The sequence below is a fragment of the Stenella coeruleoalba genome (assembly GCF_951394435.1).
Source record: "Stenella coeruleoalba genome assembly, chromosome: 21".
NCBI lineage: Eukaryota > Metazoa > Chordata > Mammalia > Artiodactyla > Delphinidae > Stenella > Stenella coeruleoalba.
Window position 1 is genome coordinate 23,576,926 of NC_137167.1, and position 20,537 is coordinate 23,597,462.

Genomic DNA, 20,537 nt, shown 5'->3' on the forward strand with positions numbered 1-20,537 from the left:
CTTCAGTAGTTGTGGCTTGTGGGCTCAGTAGTTGCGGCTCACAGGCTTAGTTGCTCCGCAGCACGTGGGATCTTCCCGGACCAGGTCTGCACGTCCCCTGCATTGACAGGTGGATTCTTAACCACTGCGCCACCAGGGAAGCCCCCCAACCCTGGTTATTGACGTTCTTATTTCTTACCAGAGATCTGCCTGGACCAGGCACCAAGGCCCCTCCCCAAGCCTGGGAGATCATCAGGTAGCTCCCGACCTTTTCCTGCTCTGCACTTTGAGAGCAGGCTTGTGCTTGTGTAAATATCAGGTCATCTCGGAACAAAGTAAGAAGTCCAAACAAAAATAGCAAACGACATCGGAACATCTTGTAAATATTGGGGGAGTGAAGAGGCACAGGGAGATAAGAGGACTAGTTTCCCTTTGGGGCCAAGCTGTGTTTGCTCTGCTTTGCTCAAGATCATCTCGTCTTCTCAGCTCGAGCCGGGCTTCTCTCTCCTGCCTGCAGGTGGGCAGAGGTCTCTATGTATCTAAACATGAGTAGCTCCGCTACTGCATTTAGTCCTTCCGTGCACGCCGTGTGTAGACACCAGGGGTGGGGACCCGGCGCTTGGGATTCTCATGGCCCAGCCTGATGTCACAGAGTCTACGCAGAGCAACGCCCTCCCTGTCCCATACAACCAGAATGTTTACTGGTCAGAATCTCTTTCAGGTTTAAAATGAGTTTTGCCATCTTTATCTTTCAACGTAGTTTTGTAATTTGAAAAACTAGTTAAAAGTTACATGTAGTTTTTTAAAAATTTTACCATTTTAAAATGTGCAATTCAGTGACATTCAGTACATTCACAATATTATGTAGCCGTCACGACCAGAACTTTTTCATCACCTCAGAGGGAAGCACTGTACCGTGAAGTAGTCACTTCCCATTCTCCTTTCCCTGGTTCATGGCAACCACTGATCTGCTGTCTGTCTCTTTGGATTTGCCTTTTCTGCATATTTCATATAAATGGACTCTTTCAACATGTGGCCTTTGGTGGAAGGTGTCTTTCCCTTAGCACAGTGCTTTAAAGGTTCATCCCTGTTGTAGCACGTATCCTACTGTGTTCCTTTTTGTGGCTGAATAATATTCCATTTTATGCATGTGTAACACGTTCTTTTTCTGTTCCATCAGTGGGTGAACATGTGGGTTGTTTCAGTCTTTTGACTATTGTTGAGTAGTGCTGCTATGAACATTCATGTATAAATGTTTGCATGGACAGCTGTTTGTAATTCTTTGAGTGAAATTACTGGATCATGTGGTAATTTGTGTTTTTTTTTTTTTTTTTTTTTTTTTTTTTGCTGTACGCGGGCCTCTCACTGCTGTGGCCTCTCCTGTTGCGGAGCACAGGCTCCAGACGCACAGGCTCAGCGGCCATGGCTCATGGGCCCAGCCGCTCCGCGGCATGTGGGATCTTCCCGGACCGGGGCACGAACCCGTGTCCCCTGCATCGGCAGGCGGACTCCCAACCACTGCGCCACCAGGGAAGCCCTGTGTTTAATTTTTTGAGGAACAGCCAAGCTGATTTCCAGAATGGCTGCGCCATTTTCCATCCCCACCAGCGATGTGTGAGGGTTCCAGTTTCTCCGCGTCCTCACCAGCACTTACTATTTTCTGTTTATTTTTTTTAAAATTCTAGCCAGCCTAGAGGATATGAAATGGTATCTTAGTGCTGTTTTGACCTGCATCTGCCTGATGATTAGTGACGTTGAGCACCTTTTCATGTGCTCATTGGCCATTTATTTGTCTTCTTTGGAAAAAGGTCTCTTCACATCCTTTGCCCATTTAAAGAGGATCCGTGGTGGATAATTGCTAGGTTCAGCCATTACTTTTGTGGTTTCATGGTTTGAGCATGGTTTCTGGGAAACTAGTTCCGGGAGGTGTGTGTGTGTGTGTGTGCGCCTGCAGACACGCAAATGCTTGAAAAGATCTACTTATAAAATCAACTTTGTGTCTTGGGAGATAGATTTCAGATTGTGTCACCCCAGATCTCCTTTGTCCTAGAAGAAAGTACAACAGCGGATTCTTTAAGGATCTGTACCTTTAAGCATAAACCTTTAGATTCTGGTTGTGTAGCTCAGGAAAAGTTCTTTCACTGAGATAAATTCATTTGCACATTTTTCCCTTTCGTGTGAACGTCAGAAACTGCATTAAGTGATTTTGCCCTCTTATTTTCATCTACAGTGAGAAATAAAGTTTCACTCAGCCCTCTTCTGATCACTGCCCTTTTGAATCTGGCCAACCTGAAACCCTGCCCTCTCTCAGTGGATGATACAGCATGAACAAGGAGGGATTTATGAAAAATCTCTCGCTTTCAGTTCTTTACTGACCAAGTTTTAAATACATAGAATTTTCCCTTTTAACAGTTCTAGGGAGATCTCAAATGTTCTGACATATTTTTAGTTCAGGCTTTGCAATATGTTCTGTGGGGAGGGCCAAGTCCCTTTTGGGTCGGTGGGGACCGTTTGTATCTTGCATTGTATGAGACCAAAGTGGTGGAAAATCCCTACTGACATTTTCCTTCCTGCTCCAGTGTATTGTGCAGAGATCCGCATACCTAGAAATTATCAGACCTACCTTAAGAGCTTAAAAAAATATGGTTTTCCTGGGTTTTAATCTCCATGGAGTCCAAGTCAACAGATCTGTTGTAGGACAGGAAATCTTCTAAATCTAAACCCTGGGAGACAATGGGTGATATGAATAAGTGACTGAATATGGGATTACACGAGCTCGGTTTTGAATTTAGATACTTACTACTATAAGTTCCTTGGCTAGAAAATTTAATTCTGTTTCTCAGTTTCCTCAACTGTAAAGTGGAAAAAATAACATACGCGCAGCTCGTTAGGGTGTTGCAAAAACCAAAACTGAGACCACGTGAACATGCCAAGTGAACCAAGTTTCACATAAGTAGTTTTACTACAAGTGTGACTTTGTTTCCAAAGCACTGGTTTCTAATCCTATGTTTGCCAGGATTGATTTTAAGCAATTTTGAGTTACCTCTTGGGATATAAGAGAGATGGAGAGGGTCTGCTATAAGAAGAACAGTACTCGAGGGACTTCTCTCCAGAAAAGGAGTATCATCTTCGTCTAATTCGTACATCTTTGTTTGTATTTATTGCTATTTCATGCAGGGTAGTAGACACATAGGGATTAGAACAAAATCTTTTATTTCTGTTGGCTGCGTGAGCAGATTGAGATAATTAGTCTCTGTGACAATGGCCTCAGACACCCCCAACTTCCCTTTAGCGGCAAAGTGAGTGTTCATTTGGAGAGTTGCCTAATTTTTAATTTACCTAAGGCAGAAGGAGTTCCTCTTTACCAAGTGATGGGAGTAGATCGTAAGACTAAGCATTAGAAATTTCAGTAAATGGCCAGTTACCTGTGTTCCTATAAAGGAAAGGAGGCGCATTGGCATTTCCCAAATCATCACCGTTGACCTTGAAATTTATTTTTATCCTACCAGACTCCACTTGCCTCTCAATCTCACCTGGTAGACTCTCAAGGTTTGGGGCCCAGTGGGGAAGTGGGTTTGGTTTACAGTAGATACTCAGCACACCCAGTGATACTTAGCAGGGAATCTTACGAGCTGGAACTAGCTATAATCCTCTGCAATGGTGGCCTGAAACCCAGGGCTGCAGTGCTTATTGATTTTTTTTTTTCAGGAAAAGAAGATTTTTCAGATCCCCTGGATGCATGCAGCTAGACACGGGTGGGATGTGGAAAAAGATGCACCGCTCTTTAGAAACTGGGCCATCCATACAGGTATTAACCCCGCATTGTTTATAGAGCCCGGCGCTGTTGCTTTTTTGTGGTTGTTTTCATGCCTTTAGGTATAAGTGACAAATTAAATTGCAAAATATTTAAAGTGTACATTGTTTTTTGGTGACAATGTTTAAGTTCTACTCTCTTGGCAAATTTCAGTTATACTGTAGACTGTTAGCTATCGTTTATTTTTACTACATATATAAAATCTCCTGGTTTATGACTTCATGAAAATAGCTCTGATAAACCTGGGACTTGTTCCCAGGCACATCTAGGACACGTGGGGTACAGCCTGCATCACTCAGAAGTGATACTCGGGCTTCCCTGGTGGCGCAGTGGTTAAGATTCCGCCTGCTAATGCAGGGGACACGGGTTTGAGCCCTGGTCTGGGAAGATCCCAGATGCCGCGGAGCAGCTAAGCCCGTGCGCCACAACTACTGAGGCCCGCACGCCTAGAGCCCGTGCTCCGCAACAAGAGAAGACAGCGCAATGAGAAGCCTGCGCACCACAACGAAGAGTAGCCCCCGCTCGCTGCAACTAGAGAAAGCCTATGTGCAGCAACAAAGACCCAACACAGCCACAAACAAACAAACAAACAAATAAATAAATAAATTTATTTTTTAAAAAAAGAAGTGATGCTCAACCCATTCCATAGAAAACTTAGTCCTTAAATTTCCTGTAAATGTGGTTTTCTGATGAAGTTCCCCAGGTGTGTACCAGGGGAATACAGAACTTATTTGTTTTGCGTCGTATAAACTTGGGTCAAATTTATCTCCCCCAAAGGTAGTCAAGATTATATTTATTAATAACAAAATTTAACTAGCCAGCTATTTGCAGGAACGGACTTTTACTTAATGTTTGAGAGTCAGATGAAAAAGAGACCTTCCAGTTGCCTGTGCTTGTCGGTCTACTGGCCTCCTAGCTTTGTCTTTTCCTTACCCTGATTCTCCGTTCTTCTACCATTATAATTTTCTCTCAAGCTATTTCGTAGAGCCAGGGTGACCAGTTTGTCCCAGTTTGCCTGGAACCTTCGGGTTTTAAAACAAAAATTCCTGCATCCCAAGAACCTGCTCAGCCCCAAATAAACCAGGAGGTTTGCTCACTGTAGGTGTGGCCTAGAATTAAAAGGGTTCTCTGTACTACCTGCCAGCAATCCTGTCTCCAGACATTTTTACTCTAGAAATAATTTTTCCCCTCTTTTTCTTAACCTTGATTCTTTCAACTATTTTGTTAGGAAAGCATCAACCAGGAGTAGATAAACCTGATCCAAAAACATGGAAGGCGAATTTTCGATGTGCCATGAACTCTCTGCCTGACATTGAAGAAGTCAAAGATAAAAGCATAAAGAAAGGAAACAACGCCTTCCGAGTCTACCGAATGTTGCCTTTATCTGAACGACCTTCTAAGAAAGGTAGATAACGATATTTAGTGACTGAAACAATGATGGCTTGATATATCTTATAGTGCCTTTGTGATTTCTTTATTTCCACATCTGTAGTCACAGCAAGGATACAACCCTCGTTCCCGTTGTGGATGATAATTCTGCTCTTACCTGGCTGGGGAAAATGACTCTCAGGGCCCCCCAGAAGCAGTCAAAGAAGCATTTGGGATCTTGGCCATGTACAGATTAAAGCAATAAGTTCATTGAGAGTTTCAGAAAGAATTTAACTTAGGGAAAATGCCTCTCTGTTCTTCATGAATTAATCCAGAACTATTTTTGTTGCCACAGGAAAGAAACCAAAGACAGAAAAAGAAGACAGAGTGAAGCACATCAAGGTAATCTTTGTTCAGAGAGGAGGCCAGAGCTGTGATCATACTAATGATTCATATTCTGTCTCATAAAAATAAGTGATGTGATCTCTGTGAAGTATTTAATCTTGCTTCTTTTGCTGTTGCGTTTCATGTGCTTTACACGTCTCCTCTTTGGCATGTACCCACTTGTAGACTCAAGTACACACATCCCCTGCTTCATCCAACTTCCCTGAGCAATTTATGAATGAACTCACAAATCCAGGCTGAGCCTGACAGTCTCAAGCCTCCATCTGGTCCCTGCAACTGTTGCCAGCATGTCACTTAGTTCCAGCTAAGCTCCAGCCACCAGCTACTATCTGATGATATTAAGTAGATTTTCAGGCCATTAAATATTTTTAAAAGTATATTAAATAGTATATACTTACATTAGAATGTATTACCTATATTTATATATATGTATTGTGTTGGCCAACCCAGTATGTATGTATGAATGTGTGTATGTATGTATGCATATATTCCATGACAAGCCATTAGTTTGGGGACACAGAGGTCTGTTCAAGCCCTCTGTTCGTGTGGATCTCAATAGTTTTTTTCCTGCTCCACTATAGAACCAGCTTTCATAACTTCCAAAAGTTTTCCGTAGGGATGCGTTTGTGTGTGTGAGCTTTTCAGTGGGCTGTGTAGTCTGAAATCCACTGCAGCGTGAGGGTCTTTGTGTGTAGATTAGGTGGCCCTTGTCAGATAGCCAGAGAACTGCCAAATATCCCATGCAAAATCGAGGGTGAGCTCAAGTTGCTAAGCAAAGAGCAGACACTGCAGTCCAGACTCATAGACCATCAGAGAGAAGATTGTTTCACCGTGCCCTGTTTGCAGATGAAGAAACAGAGGCTCGAGAGAGTTGAGTGACATGGACCCAAGGGCAGTGGAACATGTGGCCAAGTTCGCACGGTTATTTAGAACTGAACTTAAAAGAGATGCCAAGCATTCCGGTTTCTACTCTAGAATAACTCTTGAAGGAAAAACCAAATTGCCCAGATGGCACAATGTTTAAAAGCAAGCCACTTAGTCAAAATAATCGGAAAAAAATACCCAAAAAATGTACTTCAGTTTGAATTGTGAAAGTAGAGGGAAAACTTAGGTAAATTGTTAAAGTTTCAGACACATTTACTCCTGCAACGGAAAATCAATTTTTTAGCTAGAGTGTTTTAGCAGTAAGACCTCCAGTTTCCACTTCCAGTATTTTTAGTTGGTGACTTATTTTAAACATAGCATAGTATAGGCCTCATTTTATTATAAGTTTTTATTATGGAAAAACTTTATACACAGGAAGGAGGCAAGTGAGTCAAACGTACTTCATAGACCGTCACCCCGATTTCAGCATTAATCAGCTCGTGGCCATTTTGTCTCATTAGTACCTCCCTCCACTTCCATACATCCAATATGAAACTGCAGATGTTCAACCATTTTTGACTTACAAAAACAATTTCATATGGTTCAGCCCAATATTTTAAAGCAGATTCCAAACATCTTATTTCTTTCATGACTACGTCAGTATATATCTTTAAAAGATAGACACTCTTTAAAAATAATACAGTATCATTATTGCATCCGAAAAAATTAACAGTAGTTCCTCAAAAACATCAAATATCCAGTCAGTGTTCAAATTTCCAATTTGTCTCGTAAGTGTCATAATTTTGATACAGTCTGTTTACTTGAATCAAGATCCGTATGAGGTCCACATGTTGTGATTTTTGGATATGTCTCTTAAGTTTTTTTAACCTATAGGTGTCCCCTAGATTACTTTAAAAAATTTATTTTTTCTTGGAATGAAAAAACCCTGTTATTTGTTGTATCAAGTTCCCCACAGTTGGGATCTTTTTAGGGCCTACATTCTGATTATTGTTGTTTAGTCAGAAAAGTGTAACTTCCACAAATATGTGATTTTGAAGAATCTGCTATAATCTTAAGTACAACTATATCATATTTGCTACTAGTTTCACAGCATCTAGCTCAGTGCCTGGTACAGAACAGATAATTAATACATATATGATCACTGAATAGATGAATATTTGTTGACTAAATAGATGCATAAATAAATGTAATATATGGGGAGGAGGGAGTGGGGGGTTTAGAATGCAGATTTAATTTTGCAATCTCAGTTAATGGAGAAATGAAAATGGAGTAACAGATGTTCACTTTTCAACCAGCCTTGCTCAAACATAACCACCAGACTTCACTGGACATCAGATGCCATCGATTGGAAGATGCACCATTATTTTATGTATCTGTAAGCAAGAAAAAACTGCTTGCAGTGAAATCATGACACAGAATTGATTAGAAGGCACGTCCCATTTCAGGGGTGTGGAAATGTGAGGAATGTGCACCTTAGAATTGATGACACATGGTGTTCTTGTAAGTAAAGGACATCTGCAGTCACATCACCGATGGCAGTGTTTTCCACATGGCCAGACACCGCACTGACCCAGGGAAGCAAGTGAGAGTATTCCTCTTAGGTGCAGCCATGTGGGGCCCAGCAGAGAGTACAGTGAGAAATCCTCCTGTGATGTAGACATGGTCAGTGTCCGAAACATGGCCCTCATAGAGACATTGTTCCTTCAGCAGAAGACAGGTGATTTTCATCGGAAAACTTTTGAATTTAAATCTACTCGCATCTGTCCTATGATGAAGCCTCAGAACGTGGATAAGGCGAGCGGGCTCCCCAGGTTCTGTGGTTCATGACTGCATAGTATTAATGTTTCTGTAGAGTGGTTCAAAGTTAATTCTCTAGGTTGTCTGGAATTATATATATAAAGGACCTTATCCTTACTGAGCTATTAATACATTACTTTTTATTGTTTGTCAAACACCTAAGCTCTGAGTTTTCTGTTCTGTGCATATATATATATATATATATATATATATATGTGCAACTGGATAGACTAGGTTGGTTTCTTCTGCAGAGAAAATTTGTCTTGTATGTAGTAACTAGGTATGAAAATTTGCTATTAAAACAAGCTCTTCCCAATCTTCCTTTAATTCAAGTTGAATTTTTTTAAGATACCTGAAGAAATCCTAATCTTTTTTTAATTAATTTTTTTTATTGGAGTAGAGTTGATCAAGTTGAAGTTTTAACTAGCAAAGGACGTTTAGAGCACGCAGGCCCACTGTCAGAATGTTTCTTGGGCTATTCAGGCAATTTATCTCCGTGCTCTTTGTCTCCTCCCTAAATAGCTTCCCTGAAACTGGGAGACCCAAGGCTCCTTGACCATGTAATATGTGCAGAAATGCTGCCCCTATATCCCCTGATGTTCTCTTTGGAGTATATGCTGTGCACTCAGTGAGCCATCTTTTAGTTGAACTAAGCCCTGCCTGCGTGGAGGTAACTGGCTGTCTAAGGAAATAAGAGTAAGAAACACAGTAGTGAGCTGTATGAGATGGGACATCATCAGAGCATATTGGTGTTTCAGAAAATGTCACAAGGCCAAGATCAGTAAGGACAGAGGTGGATAAAGCAGCGAGGTGGTAGCTGACGTTTTGGAGCCCCTACCCAGTTCTCAGCTCTGATTATTATCTCATTTAGTTCTTCCTGTGATGGGCAGGGTTTCTCTCTTTCGCATACGTGGGAATGGAGGCACAAAGATGTTGAGTAATTTTCCCAGAGTTGCTCCACTTTATGGAATTGGGATTTGATTCCGGGTTAGTCCAACCTCAGAACCTGTGCTCTTTCACTGCCCTCAGTGCCTCTCAGCCTCTAGGAAGCTGTGGGCTCTGATCCAGGCCTCGGGGGACTCTCCAGTATATTGGTGGACATTCCCCAGCACCAGATCATACGTGAAGCCCTGGAGATCAGAGCTGCTGTTTGGTCTTCGCTGGATGAGTCAGGACACCAGCTTCATTAGAGCCAGAGCCTGAGTGAGGGTACAAGGGGAAACAGAGGCATGTAGGTAGGGAGGATTCGGAATTAATACTTCCTGCCTCAGAGGATTGTTTGCAGAGGACATATGCGTGCTTCGAAGCTGTGAAGTGCTTCCAGATTAAAACATTGGTGTGATGATGGAAAACATGATCAGGGACTGTCTCTAATGTCACTTGGTAAAGACTAGGACTGATCTGTATTAGTTCTGAGTGCAGGCCTCTGGGTGGAGGTTACAGAAAAGCAGGTATTGGCTGAGCAGAACTTTCTAATAGAGCTCTCACCGCCCACAGTGACTTGAGCTGGAGTATGCAACAATATGCTCCCTGTCACTGTCCAAAGACAGGCTGAATGACCGACCACCTGTCAGGGCTGATACTGGAGTGATCTTTCCATGGGTTGCAGGGGGTCTTCACTTTTTAAGCCTCACGCCGGCAACCCACCTGAACTTTCAAGAGATGAAATCAGAGCTGCCCTGGAGGGAGCAGGTGGGGGGCCTGCCCTGCCTGCTCTGGTGCCTCGCTTTCCTCCTGGTAGCTCTTGGGAGGACTGCTCAGAGCGCAGTCTGCAAACTGGTTGGCAGAGTAACCTCCGTGGATGCTTTTGTGAGACAAGGCACAGCTGAACTCCTTGGGAAGCCTCTGGAGCACAGAGGGGCTGATATTTAAGGGAGGTTTTTCTTACCGTGATGGGAAGCAGCAGATGGGGGCCGAGACTGCAGTAGAGAGTTTAGGTGAAGATGGTGGCAGTTGGAATGGAGAGGAGACATTTCCGTGGAAGAAGAGGTGGGAGGAGGAAGCCAGGTATGGATCTAAGAGGTGGCCCTGACTTCTCAAGCTTCCTGGAGGGGATGTTGGGAGCGGAGCATGTTTTGTGGAGAAGAGGGTGAGTTTAACTGTGGACGTGGTGGGCTAGAAAGGGCAGAGGACCCTCCAAAGCAGACACCAGGTGGACAGTTGGATCTGACAGGCACCGAGCTCGGGTGAGTGTTGGACGCCAGGTGTGTGGTCATTTGCCCAAGAACGATGTTGGAGGCCGTGGGAACGGATGCCTTCCCCAAGAGGGAAGCTACATGAAATGAACACGGAGACCCAAGGAGAAGACGAGGAGAAAAGCCAGCCAAAGAAAGAAGTCTAAGGGGAAGTTGCAGTGGGAGCAGCGAGGAAGAGAATGAAGACGGCCTAGTTCCACGGGAGGAAGGTGTCCTAGGGCTGGGCAGGAGGCCGCAGCCTGTTTCAGCTGCACTCCTGTTCTTAGTGGCCTCGGGGCCTCCGAGGTATAGAGTGTGCAGTTCCCCGGGCCAACTTTGACTTTCATGAAGCCCAGCTGTCAGCCTGAGATTTTGTTGGTAGAGAGACCTAGAGATGCCCTTAAATTTGGCTTTCAGGAGACTGGCTTTGCACAGATGAATTAGGGCCTTTCTGGAGGTTGGGGATGGGAAATGGTCTTACAGCCATTATATTTGGCCTCAAAGGAGGGGACATGTAGACAAGGGCTGTGGCAACAGAATGAGTGGCCTTGGTTGTCCTCTATTCGGCCCACCCCCAAGCCCCTCCAGCAAGCATGGCTTTGAGACCAACCAAAGGAATATTATTTTAGAGGTCTAAGGAAGGCTGCCCCTGCCCCTGCCCCTGCACGCTCTCTTGTGCCGGTTTGCTTTTGCCTAAAGTCCCTTAAACTGTAGAACAAACCTTGGATTCTATAATGAGAAGAAAGTTTCTTGGGCATAAATATTTGGCAGAGTTAATAGATCATGGAGCGGTCTGAACCCAAGTACAATCTGTTTTTTGGTTTTCTTTGGGGCAAGGTGATTTACAGGAGAGCCTACAGCTAAAGTAAGAAAGGGAACAGAAAGAGGAGGCTAGTTCAGGATTCACCAGGACAGGTCATGGTACAGCCAGGCGGGGGACAGGGCAGGAGTGGGCATCACAGAGAAGCAGAAGACGCTGTGGGCAAAGGCCGTTCGTGACCTGCAGGATCTCTCTGTACATGTTCCGTAGAGAAATGTTCACCCATTTTCTTAATTTGTGTTCCTTGCTTTTTTAAAAAAAAAACAAAAACATAGTTGAGGTTTCGATCTTCCTATTCTAGTCATTTCAAAAATTTCAACTAAGTGTAGTGAAGATCCCTGTTTTTCTGCACCCTGGATGGAGACCTTTCAGGGAGGTGCTGGCTACATTTCACTGTACAATCTGCTATATTGTCCTTCTAAAACCAGTGAGAAGGTTTGCACTGAAGACTTGGAGATCGGCAGGTTATTTTGGAAGTGGGGATGGGAGGAGGTAAAACAATGTTCGGAGTAGTCCAGCTCAGTCTCCATTGGTAGAGTATTCTGTTTCGTTACAGGAGTGCAAGAGGCAAGGTGGGGATCTGGGGAGTAGAACAGTGTTGAAAATTGTTCAGTCTCAATCTCCATTGGCATTAGTACAGGATTCAAGGGTTTATTAAGACAGAAGCTACTGGAATTGGACCATGTTGCCTGACCAAAGATGTGAGTTCAGTTCCTATATCTCCTCAGAGTAAAAGCAGTGTGGTCTTGGAAAACTAATTTCATCTGTGAGTCATAGTTTTCTCAAGTGTAGTGTGATAGAAGTATCACTTGCCACTAATTACACTGTAGATCATGTGAAACTCTTTTGAAGTCTCCAACTGAGAAATCAGAATAATTTAGGTTTTTAAATATATGCAAGTCTGACTGCCTCATTACCTTTATAAGAAGCCTAGAAGCAGAATGAGTGAATAATAACTTGGCAACGAAAGAAACCCACGAAAACGAGCAGTTCTTTCCATAATTCCTTAAAACGTTCTTAGTTCCTTTTGGGGAATTGAAGAGGTGGAAGGGAGAGAAGATGACACGTGGGGCATGGTGGGGGGTGGGGTGGGAAGGGGGCCATTGAGGAAGCCAGGGAGAAGGATGCCATCAGAAAGTGGAGAAACAGATAGATTCTGTTACCAAGGGTGGAGAGTACAGGCCTTCCTGTTGGATGTCAGAGTGTGGGGCTGAGGGAAAGAGACTTGCGCAAGGGTCACTGGATTTGGGATAGTAGCGTTTTATTGGTGACCTTAGATAATAGTGAGTGCTTATTTAATAATAGGTGCCAGGTGCATATTTATCTCATTTAATCTTCCCATTATCCCTATGACGTGGGTCCTATTACTGTCCTCAGTTTACAGCTGTCCGCAGCATCCTAAGAGATCACTAAAGAGGCTAACGTTCTATAACTAGAGGAAGACTTGGACCCCAGGCTCATATGACTCCAAAGCCAGGCTGTCTCACCACCCCGACCCCAGGAGCTGGGAGCTTGATTCCGCAAGTGGAGTGGCAGCCAGACTGCAGGCTTCATGGTGGTGCAGTGAGGAGGTGATGCTGGGAAGGCAGGTGCACAGTCAGGAGTTTGCCTCTAAAGAAAGAGAAAAGTGGTGACTCAAGTCACAGGCAAGGGAGTTTCTTCCCAGAAAGGATAAACTCTTCGGAATTTGTCAAAGAGATGCTGCGGGAGAAAGGGATAAACATTCTGCCCGGTGGGGCTGTCCTGGGTTCTTCCCGGATTCAACCTTCGGTACATCTGGTCAACCCTGCCATGTGTGATTTTTGTTTGTTTATTTTTTTGAGAACTGAGCTATACAGTGAGGTGATGTCTTTGAAGCCGTGGTTATCATGGCGGGAATTTGCCAGGTGGGATTGGGAGGGAGGGGGTAATTTCCCCCTCCTTCCCTAAGATTTGGGGGGGGTCATCATTGGCTCCAAGCAGCACATAAATTGATAAGAACACCCTGCATGCCTTGCAGCATCCACTCTAAATTTTTCAGAGCACAGTCATATCCACCTCACATGATCTTCTGCTCCTGTCTTCTATTCTTGCCACCCCTCCACCCTCCTCTCCAGTTTGGTCTCCCCAGGAGTTGTCGCGTGTGGCTTTTTTTGTCTGATTGTGTTGCTGTCATAGACGCCAGTGTAACCTCCCCTTGAGGAGAAGCTCTCTCATCAAAACGCTGAAAGTCAGTCTGTACTCCAGCGCTGGCTCTCCCAGAGCCGTTGGCGCGTTCAGAGGTTGGAGGGCTCTGGTGCACTTGAATAAAGCAGAATTGAGAGCCAAGCTTAGGAAGAGGAGTGTGCTCTCCTAGTTTCATTAATATGAACGTGTAGCCTCTTGGGCTGCGTGGGCATTCGGAAGGCATGCCTGCGGAGCCACGGGTGTGGGCTGTCTCACTGGACTCCACGGGGTGGCGGAGGCTTTGGCTATGAGTCTGGCCCGTGTGACCGGCCACCTGCCCCCGACCCTGGGGCAGGATGCTCAAGTGGCCAGAATCCGGAGCAAACCCTACCCAAGAAGAATTCACCCACCACGTCCTCTGGATTTCGTCCTTGGGCTGATAGTTGAGGCAGAGCTTTTCCTCCGAAGTTATAAAAGAGGTGGCAAGATTCCTCCCTTAGAGAGAAAGCCAGGAGCTGAGTCTTACACGCACCCCCTCCCTCAGAGACGGATGAGTTGGGATCTCAGCAGCAAGGTGCTTTACCTAGGCAGTAACCCAGCTCCGCTTAACCCCAGGGCTACCTTGCGCAGGGATAAGCATTTCAGGAGGGCAAGCCAGGTGCACGGATACCGTCTCCTCCAAGGAAAAGGAAAGAAAGGGAACCCTTGGCGAGACACTCTACGCAGAAATGTGCTTCTTAAGCTCCAGGCTGATCTAAAACACGTAGGGAATGCGTTTGGGAGATGAACGTGACCTTGGCATTAAAGAAAGTGGACGGAGGGTAGAATTTAAGCTAAGCACAGGGAGGGAAAAGGAAGTGTTCTCAATTCTTTTTTCTTTTCTTCTTCCTAGCAAGAACCAGTTGAGTCATCTTTGGGGCTTAGTAATGGAGTAAGTGATCTTTCTCCTGAGTATGCGGCCCTGACTTCAGCTATAAAAAATGAAGTGGATAGTACGGTGAACATCATAGGTAAACTGTTTTGACATCTCATTTTTTTATACGCACGAGTAGCTCCCTGGGGTCGAGAATTTGTAAAACGTGATTTGAAATAACATAGTCAGCGGGAGGAGGTCTTGGAACGATCTCAAAATGCAAGTTCAGGCCCCCAGATTTCAGGGCTGAAGAATAAAGACCTTTGAGGATCAGGTAAAGGAACTGAGGCAGATCCGCCTCAAAAAAATAGGCAGATGAGATGGGGATGCTCCCCCCAGCGGCTAAGGATTAGCGGTTCTCAGTCTTTCAATAATTGGTCACGTGGACAAAAGTGTTATTTCTTTAACTTGGGAACAAGGAGGGGGGAGACTGTCCCTATGGGTCCTCTCAGCATCTGCTCCAAGACGGGCCTGCCACAGAGGCGGTGCTCATCTCACAGATGGGGAAACAGAGGCACGTGGCCAGAGGGCACCCTGTGATCCCACAGAGTGTTGAGTGCCTTCTGTATACCAGACGTAGCGCTGTGAGCCAGAAACAGGTTGGGGAGCAAGGCGGGCCCAATCCCTAGTTTCATGGAAGAAGACACATAATAAACAAATAAAAACTGCACGTAACAACAGCGTTACCGTGTGTGATAAATGTGCCAGAGGAGAAGAGTGGAGAGATGAGATGACACCAGTGGCTGAGGACCTGCAGTGTGGGTCCCGATGCAGGAACACGCTTAAGGGACTAGAGGGAAGGCCGGTGCTCGTGGGGAGGGCGTGTGAGGTCCCTCAGAAGGGAGGCGGGGCGGGCTTATGGGGACCTTCGAAGATCCTGGGAAGGAGGTTGGGTTTTATCCCCAGACTGCTGGAGGGTGTGGGTTTTTTTGTTTTCTTTTTTTTTTTTTAAGTTTTAAAAAATTGAAGTATAGCAGATAGTAAAGTGCCCAAATGTTTTCCATACACACACCATGGAAACACCACCCCTGGAGGCTTTTAGGCAGGTGGGTGACAAGTGTGAATTATATCTCAATAAAGTCCCGCTGGGATGCTGCCAAGCACGGAGGGTAGGGACTCTTTGCAAGCGTGGAAGAGGCCCAGGCTTGACCTTGTATTCTGACCCCAGCCCTGGAATCCAGAACCTCGGTTTCTTTGCCCTCAATACCTTTTGGTTCATTACCTTTTGTTCCATTTTGTAAACAATTAGGGCTTCTGATGCTGGTAAGAACAGGAAAAATCCTGTTCCAAGAGCAGGCCTCATATCCGAGGACCTTCATTTGTGGGTTCTCAGCTGAGTAGGGACAGGAGGCCGCAGCCTCCTCTCCTTCCCCTGGGCTTTGGAGTTTGGAAGTAGAATCACATGTGCAGGGTCTCCCTTGCACGTTGAGGTCTCCAGCAGCGTGAAGAAAGAATGAAGCCTGGGTTGAGACTCAGCACGTGCTGTATCTCATGTCAGGATGGCCATGACTTCCTCGCAGGGTTCACGTCTGAATGGGGCGCTTTTGCATAGAGACAGATGGCCCTACAGTCGTTTTCAGCCGAGCGGACGCTCCGAGAGTATCTTTCTCACTTCCCCTCTGGAGTGAGGCCACTTGCCTGACCGGAAGCCCAGCTCTCCTCCCTCCTGGGCCCTTTTTTCCACGGCTGAGAGCTGCTTCCCCAGCACCTGGGCTTTTATCATCCCTTTCTCAGCAGGCTGTCCTCAGAAAGCCTCTGCCCACTGAGCCCTTTTTAAAAAGGAAGATAGTTGCCGATCTCCCAGGCACGCTTTCTTAAGATTCAGCTTATTTCGAGGCAGCTGGTTGGCTTTTGGAGCTCCCCTTCACTGAGGAGGTGAACTCAGCCTCAGATAAAATGCCAAACAAAAGCCAGAATTGGACCAGTTTTCTTTACCTTTTTACCTTTTTTTTTTTTTTTTTTTAACATTTTGGTTGAGCCTTCAGTAGGTAAATTCTCTGCCAGGTCGATTGTTCATTTCCCTTATGGTATGATTGGGGCTACATGGTGTTGGTACTAATTTAATGAGTCATTATCCTGGGGCAAAGACAAAGGCCAGGTTTGGTTAGAGAATCACCTACTGGATTAAATGATTCTCTTCCTGACAATAAAATCATAATGGATGGCAGTAAAATGAGTTTGAATGTCTCTTTCTAATTAGTCAGTGACCCTTGTGAAGGTATGTAATGATAGATGAAGTGGATCCATGCAAGTATTTTAAAGGAGTGGGTCATTTGTGATCATTGCTAACAGTAGCACTCGCTCGGATTTTAAACCCTTCGCAGAGCTTTGTCTCCACTCTCCCAAGTGACCAGTCATTAGCCATCCCAGCCTCTGCGATGTGTGGACCGAGATGAGAAGCACAGGGGTTCTGATTCCAAGGCCACTGTGGCATTTGAGAGATTCTCTTTCGGGCTCTCTTTGCTTTTTAAAAAATGCTTTATTTAAAATCGAAACCATTTCTTGCTTTCCATTCATTTGTCTCTAAACCCAGAGTTCCGGCCAGTTTTGTATCCAGGCACCAAGATGAAAACCTCAGGATGTTTTCATTCTACTCTTATAAGCCCATGTTTATAAGATTAAAAATGGGAGCTGAAACGAGTCCTTACTATGAGAGCATTTTTCTCGTTGTCAGTAGGCTCTGTCACTGGGAAATAGATTGAAAATCAATATCTTAATCCCTTGGAGGCCAGCCACCCAGTACACTTTTATTCTGGAGGAGGGGTGCTGTTTGGTAAGTGAATCCAGTAAGGGTGTAAAGCACGAAATGTCCTGTTACCCTGACAGATGAACTCCTGCTGGATTGCTGCTGTGTTTTACTTTTATTTCTGCGGCAAATCACGGCAGGAAAACACACACACACACACACACACACACACGCACGCACGAGTGTGCACACGCCCATTGTCAATGGGCAGTGTCCTGGTCTTGCCTTCTTGTCCAGAACAGCTGAATGTACGTCCAGATTTAGCAGGCTGTGCGCCCCAAGCAGGAGGGCAGCATCTCACTGCTTAAACCAGGTCTTTTCACGTTTCATCTCTCCCTCCTGTTTAAATGCACAGGTCAGCACTTCCAAAGATCTTCCCTGCTATCCCTTTAAGGGGAGGGAGAAAAAGACTCATTTTTATTTTTACTTTTCTTTCACATTGAATTATTTTGTGTGTGCGGCAACTTCTGTTTTTAGGAAGCGGAAGAAGCCAGCAACATGTTGGATTGTTCTGATAATACCCTGCTGGCCTCTTGCCCAGGTCAGCAGGGCCTCTGCTGAGCAGTATTGAAATCACCTCCAGGCCAGTGTGAGAAGTTAGCAGGTGCGGACATTCTTTCTCCCTGGCCTAGGCGGGGCTTCATAACCCCATTGTGTTTCTTGATAAAAGGTAACCCCACCCTTCAAGAAAGCAAAGATTGCTGTGAAATGAGGGAGGCTATTCATGACCCTGAAGTAAATCAAGCTGGCCTTAGGGGACTAGACATAGACAATTAGGAAATAATGTAATTTGAATTCTGTCGATTTTGGTGGCCCAAAATGCACCTTCTAGGATGTACCTTTTTCTGGTAGTTACTTCCAAATTTGACCAACTTTATCTAAAGTAAACCTTGAGTAGCTGTTTTTCAGCCAAGCTTAGAAACTTGAATATCGACAGGAGCAGAACAACAACAAAAAAGTTAAAAAAAAAAAAAAAAAAGGAGCAAAACAGATTGACAACTAAGAGACCAAACTTAGGGCACCCCCAGGGCCTCACGGTCATAACTCAAGCCTGGCAGCCTCTGGTACCAGGATTCATAGTGACTTGAGGGTGGCCAAAGGTGATGCCAGGCTGTAGAACTGTCTTCAACTTTTCCAGATCCTTTGTTCCCTGTTTTGTTTGTTTGCTTTTGTTTTTTGCCATTTTCTCTGGTGCTTAAGATATGAAAAATTCCATCTACAAGATAAAAAGTAGATTTGGGGTGGTTGTTTAGATGGAAGGCACCCCTCTTGAGAAGGCGCGAGTGAAGGCTTTCCATGCTGGTTCATCCCTCAGGAGCGGGGTCCAGCGACAAGGCATCCAGTTTTCTCAGGACCCCTAGAAAACTCTTAGCAATAGGAGAGTCCATGTGAGGTGTGAACCCAGATCTCACAGTAAACCCAGACACAACCGATAATACATCTTGTTTTTCTTAGGTGGACTGGACCTTGGAGAAGCCAAGGTCACAGAGGTGAGGCTGCATGGGATGTGCCCTCGGTCACCACATGCACCGGCAACCCTGGGCAGTGGACATGGAGGTTTTTTCAACCTTTAAGGGGCTTTTATTTACCCGAGAAAGCTGCCGACTTTTTACGAGACTGTATATATTTTTCTGCCTTGACACCTCCACCTTATTTATAATTAACTATCGAATCCTGTCTTCCCCCGTCCTATTCCTCAAATCCGTCCCCTTCTTTCTATTTCAGGTGCGACTCCCAGTCACCTTCGTGCTTGCCTCAGCTCTGCTTCCATGCTGCCCCTTCTCCAGACACAGTCATTTGTTAAAAAATGCCAGTCTTACCATGTCACCTTTGCCCCCAAACCCCCAGGACAAAGACCCGCATGTCCCCAGTGTCCTGGTGACCTGGCCCCTGTCCACTTCTTTTATACCTGTTTTGGAAGTCGGATTACTCTGAACAGTTGGACTTCCATGTGCCTATCCAGCGAGAAAGAGAGGTTTGGGTTGTGGGTTTTGTTACTGTGGGGTGGACGCTATAGCTCTGTCAACCCAGCAGAGTAAGGAAGGGGCGTTCGGCGGGTCCGTCGGGGGGGTATGCTGCCAACCCATGAGGTCTTAGGCAGGTATCTGCTGCCAGACCGTTGACCCTTGAGACATGGTGATGAACTCAACCTAGTTTTTACTAGAACATATTATTTGCCCCCCTTTATAGCAGAGCAGCATGTGATGATGTTTACTCGTGGAAGTGCAGTGTGTGTACCACACCCTGCACCCACGTCGACCTGTCACTGTTGAGGCAGGCTGGCCCCTTCTCTGAAGGTACTAACCCCGTAGAGACTTGTGTCTCCCACCGTCGCCCTTGGATGCCTAAAGCGAATCATGGCCAGAGTTTATTTTAAAAAAGAAAACAGAAAGAGCACCAGATTAGAAGTTAAAAGACTGGGGTTCTAGACCTAGTTCTTCAGGGTTTTATTTATCACATGATCCTAGGCAAACTCCCTCACCTCTCTGAGACTCAATTTCCTTGTTATCTAAAGTGGAAACGAGGGGACTTCCCTGGCGGTCCAGTGGTTGAGACTTCGCCTTCCAATGCAGGGGGTGCAGTTTCAGTCCCTGGTCAGGGAGCTGGGATCCCGCGTGCCTCGCGGCCAAGGGACCAAGGCGTAGAGCAGAAGCAGTGTGGTCACAAATTCATTAAAGACTTTGAAAATGGTCCACATCAAAACAAAATCTTTAAAAAAAAAATTAAATACAGTGGAAATGATAAAAACTGATCCCACCTACCTCACAGGAGTGTTGTGAGGACCAAATGGGTGGAACAGAAAACTCACTGTGTGGTTAGAAGGTAGTAAAATTAATATTATGATTGTGGTATTATCAAATCATATTAAAATACATTTGATTAAGAGACATTGCCTCCATCTGTGCTGCGTCATCGGGCTGGTATTCACAGTTTAAATTCTCGAAGTTTCAGATCAGGGTGAGAAGAAATTTCTCTCCGTGGCAGCATGCAGATGGCCGGCTTTTATAGGCTTTTATCTTGACCCTGCAGCTGCCTGAGTGACCTTGGCAATTTACCCAACCTCCCTGGGTTTCAGCTGCAAAGTGATAGGACCAACCCACCTTCACAGAACTTTCCGGTTCCTAATAGTCTACTTTTAAGAGCTTTCTCTGAGGCTTGGGGGCAAGTACTTTCGCAGGTGGAGCCCCGCGTTGTCAACAATTGTTAATAAGGTAAGAATGACCTTTTAAGGAATCAAGCCGGTTCATCAGTAACCAGCCATGAATAATATTGTTGTAAGTCTCAGCACCGAGGTCCAGATAAAATTACATGCCTGCGGGGGACTCTTCCTGATGCGCTGACCTTCATAATCTGGAGAAGCTTAGTGGATTTCTAGTTCCCTAACCGTTCAGGAATTTCCTTGGCACCCAATATAGAACTGTTGAAAAGCAATTTCACTATTGGTTATGAGCCCAGAGTCTTATTAAGGTGAGATTTGAAAGGTTTTATCC

General features: G+C 45.1%; 1 protein-coding gene across 2 annotated transcripts in view; it reads left to right on the forward strand.

The window, feature by feature from the left end:
• The window catches only part of IRF2 (interferon regulatory factor 2), an 84,588-nt gene that overhangs the window by 48,199 nt on the left and 15,852 nt on the right, over positions 1 to 20,537 (forward strand). For both annotated transcript variants that reach the window (XM_079908923.1, XM_079908922.1), the window contains 4 exons: positions 3,688 to 3,787; positions 5,022 to 5,198; positions 5,517 to 5,563; positions 14,280 to 14,397. In XM_079908923.1, coding sequence (XP_079765049.1) covers positions 3,688 to 3,787; positions 5,022 to 5,198; positions 5,517 to 5,563; positions 14,280 to 14,397 — 442 coding nt within the window. The remainder of the gene's footprint in view (positions 1 to 3,687; positions 3,788 to 5,021; positions 5,199 to 5,516; positions 5,564 to 14,279; positions 14,398 to 20,537) is intronic.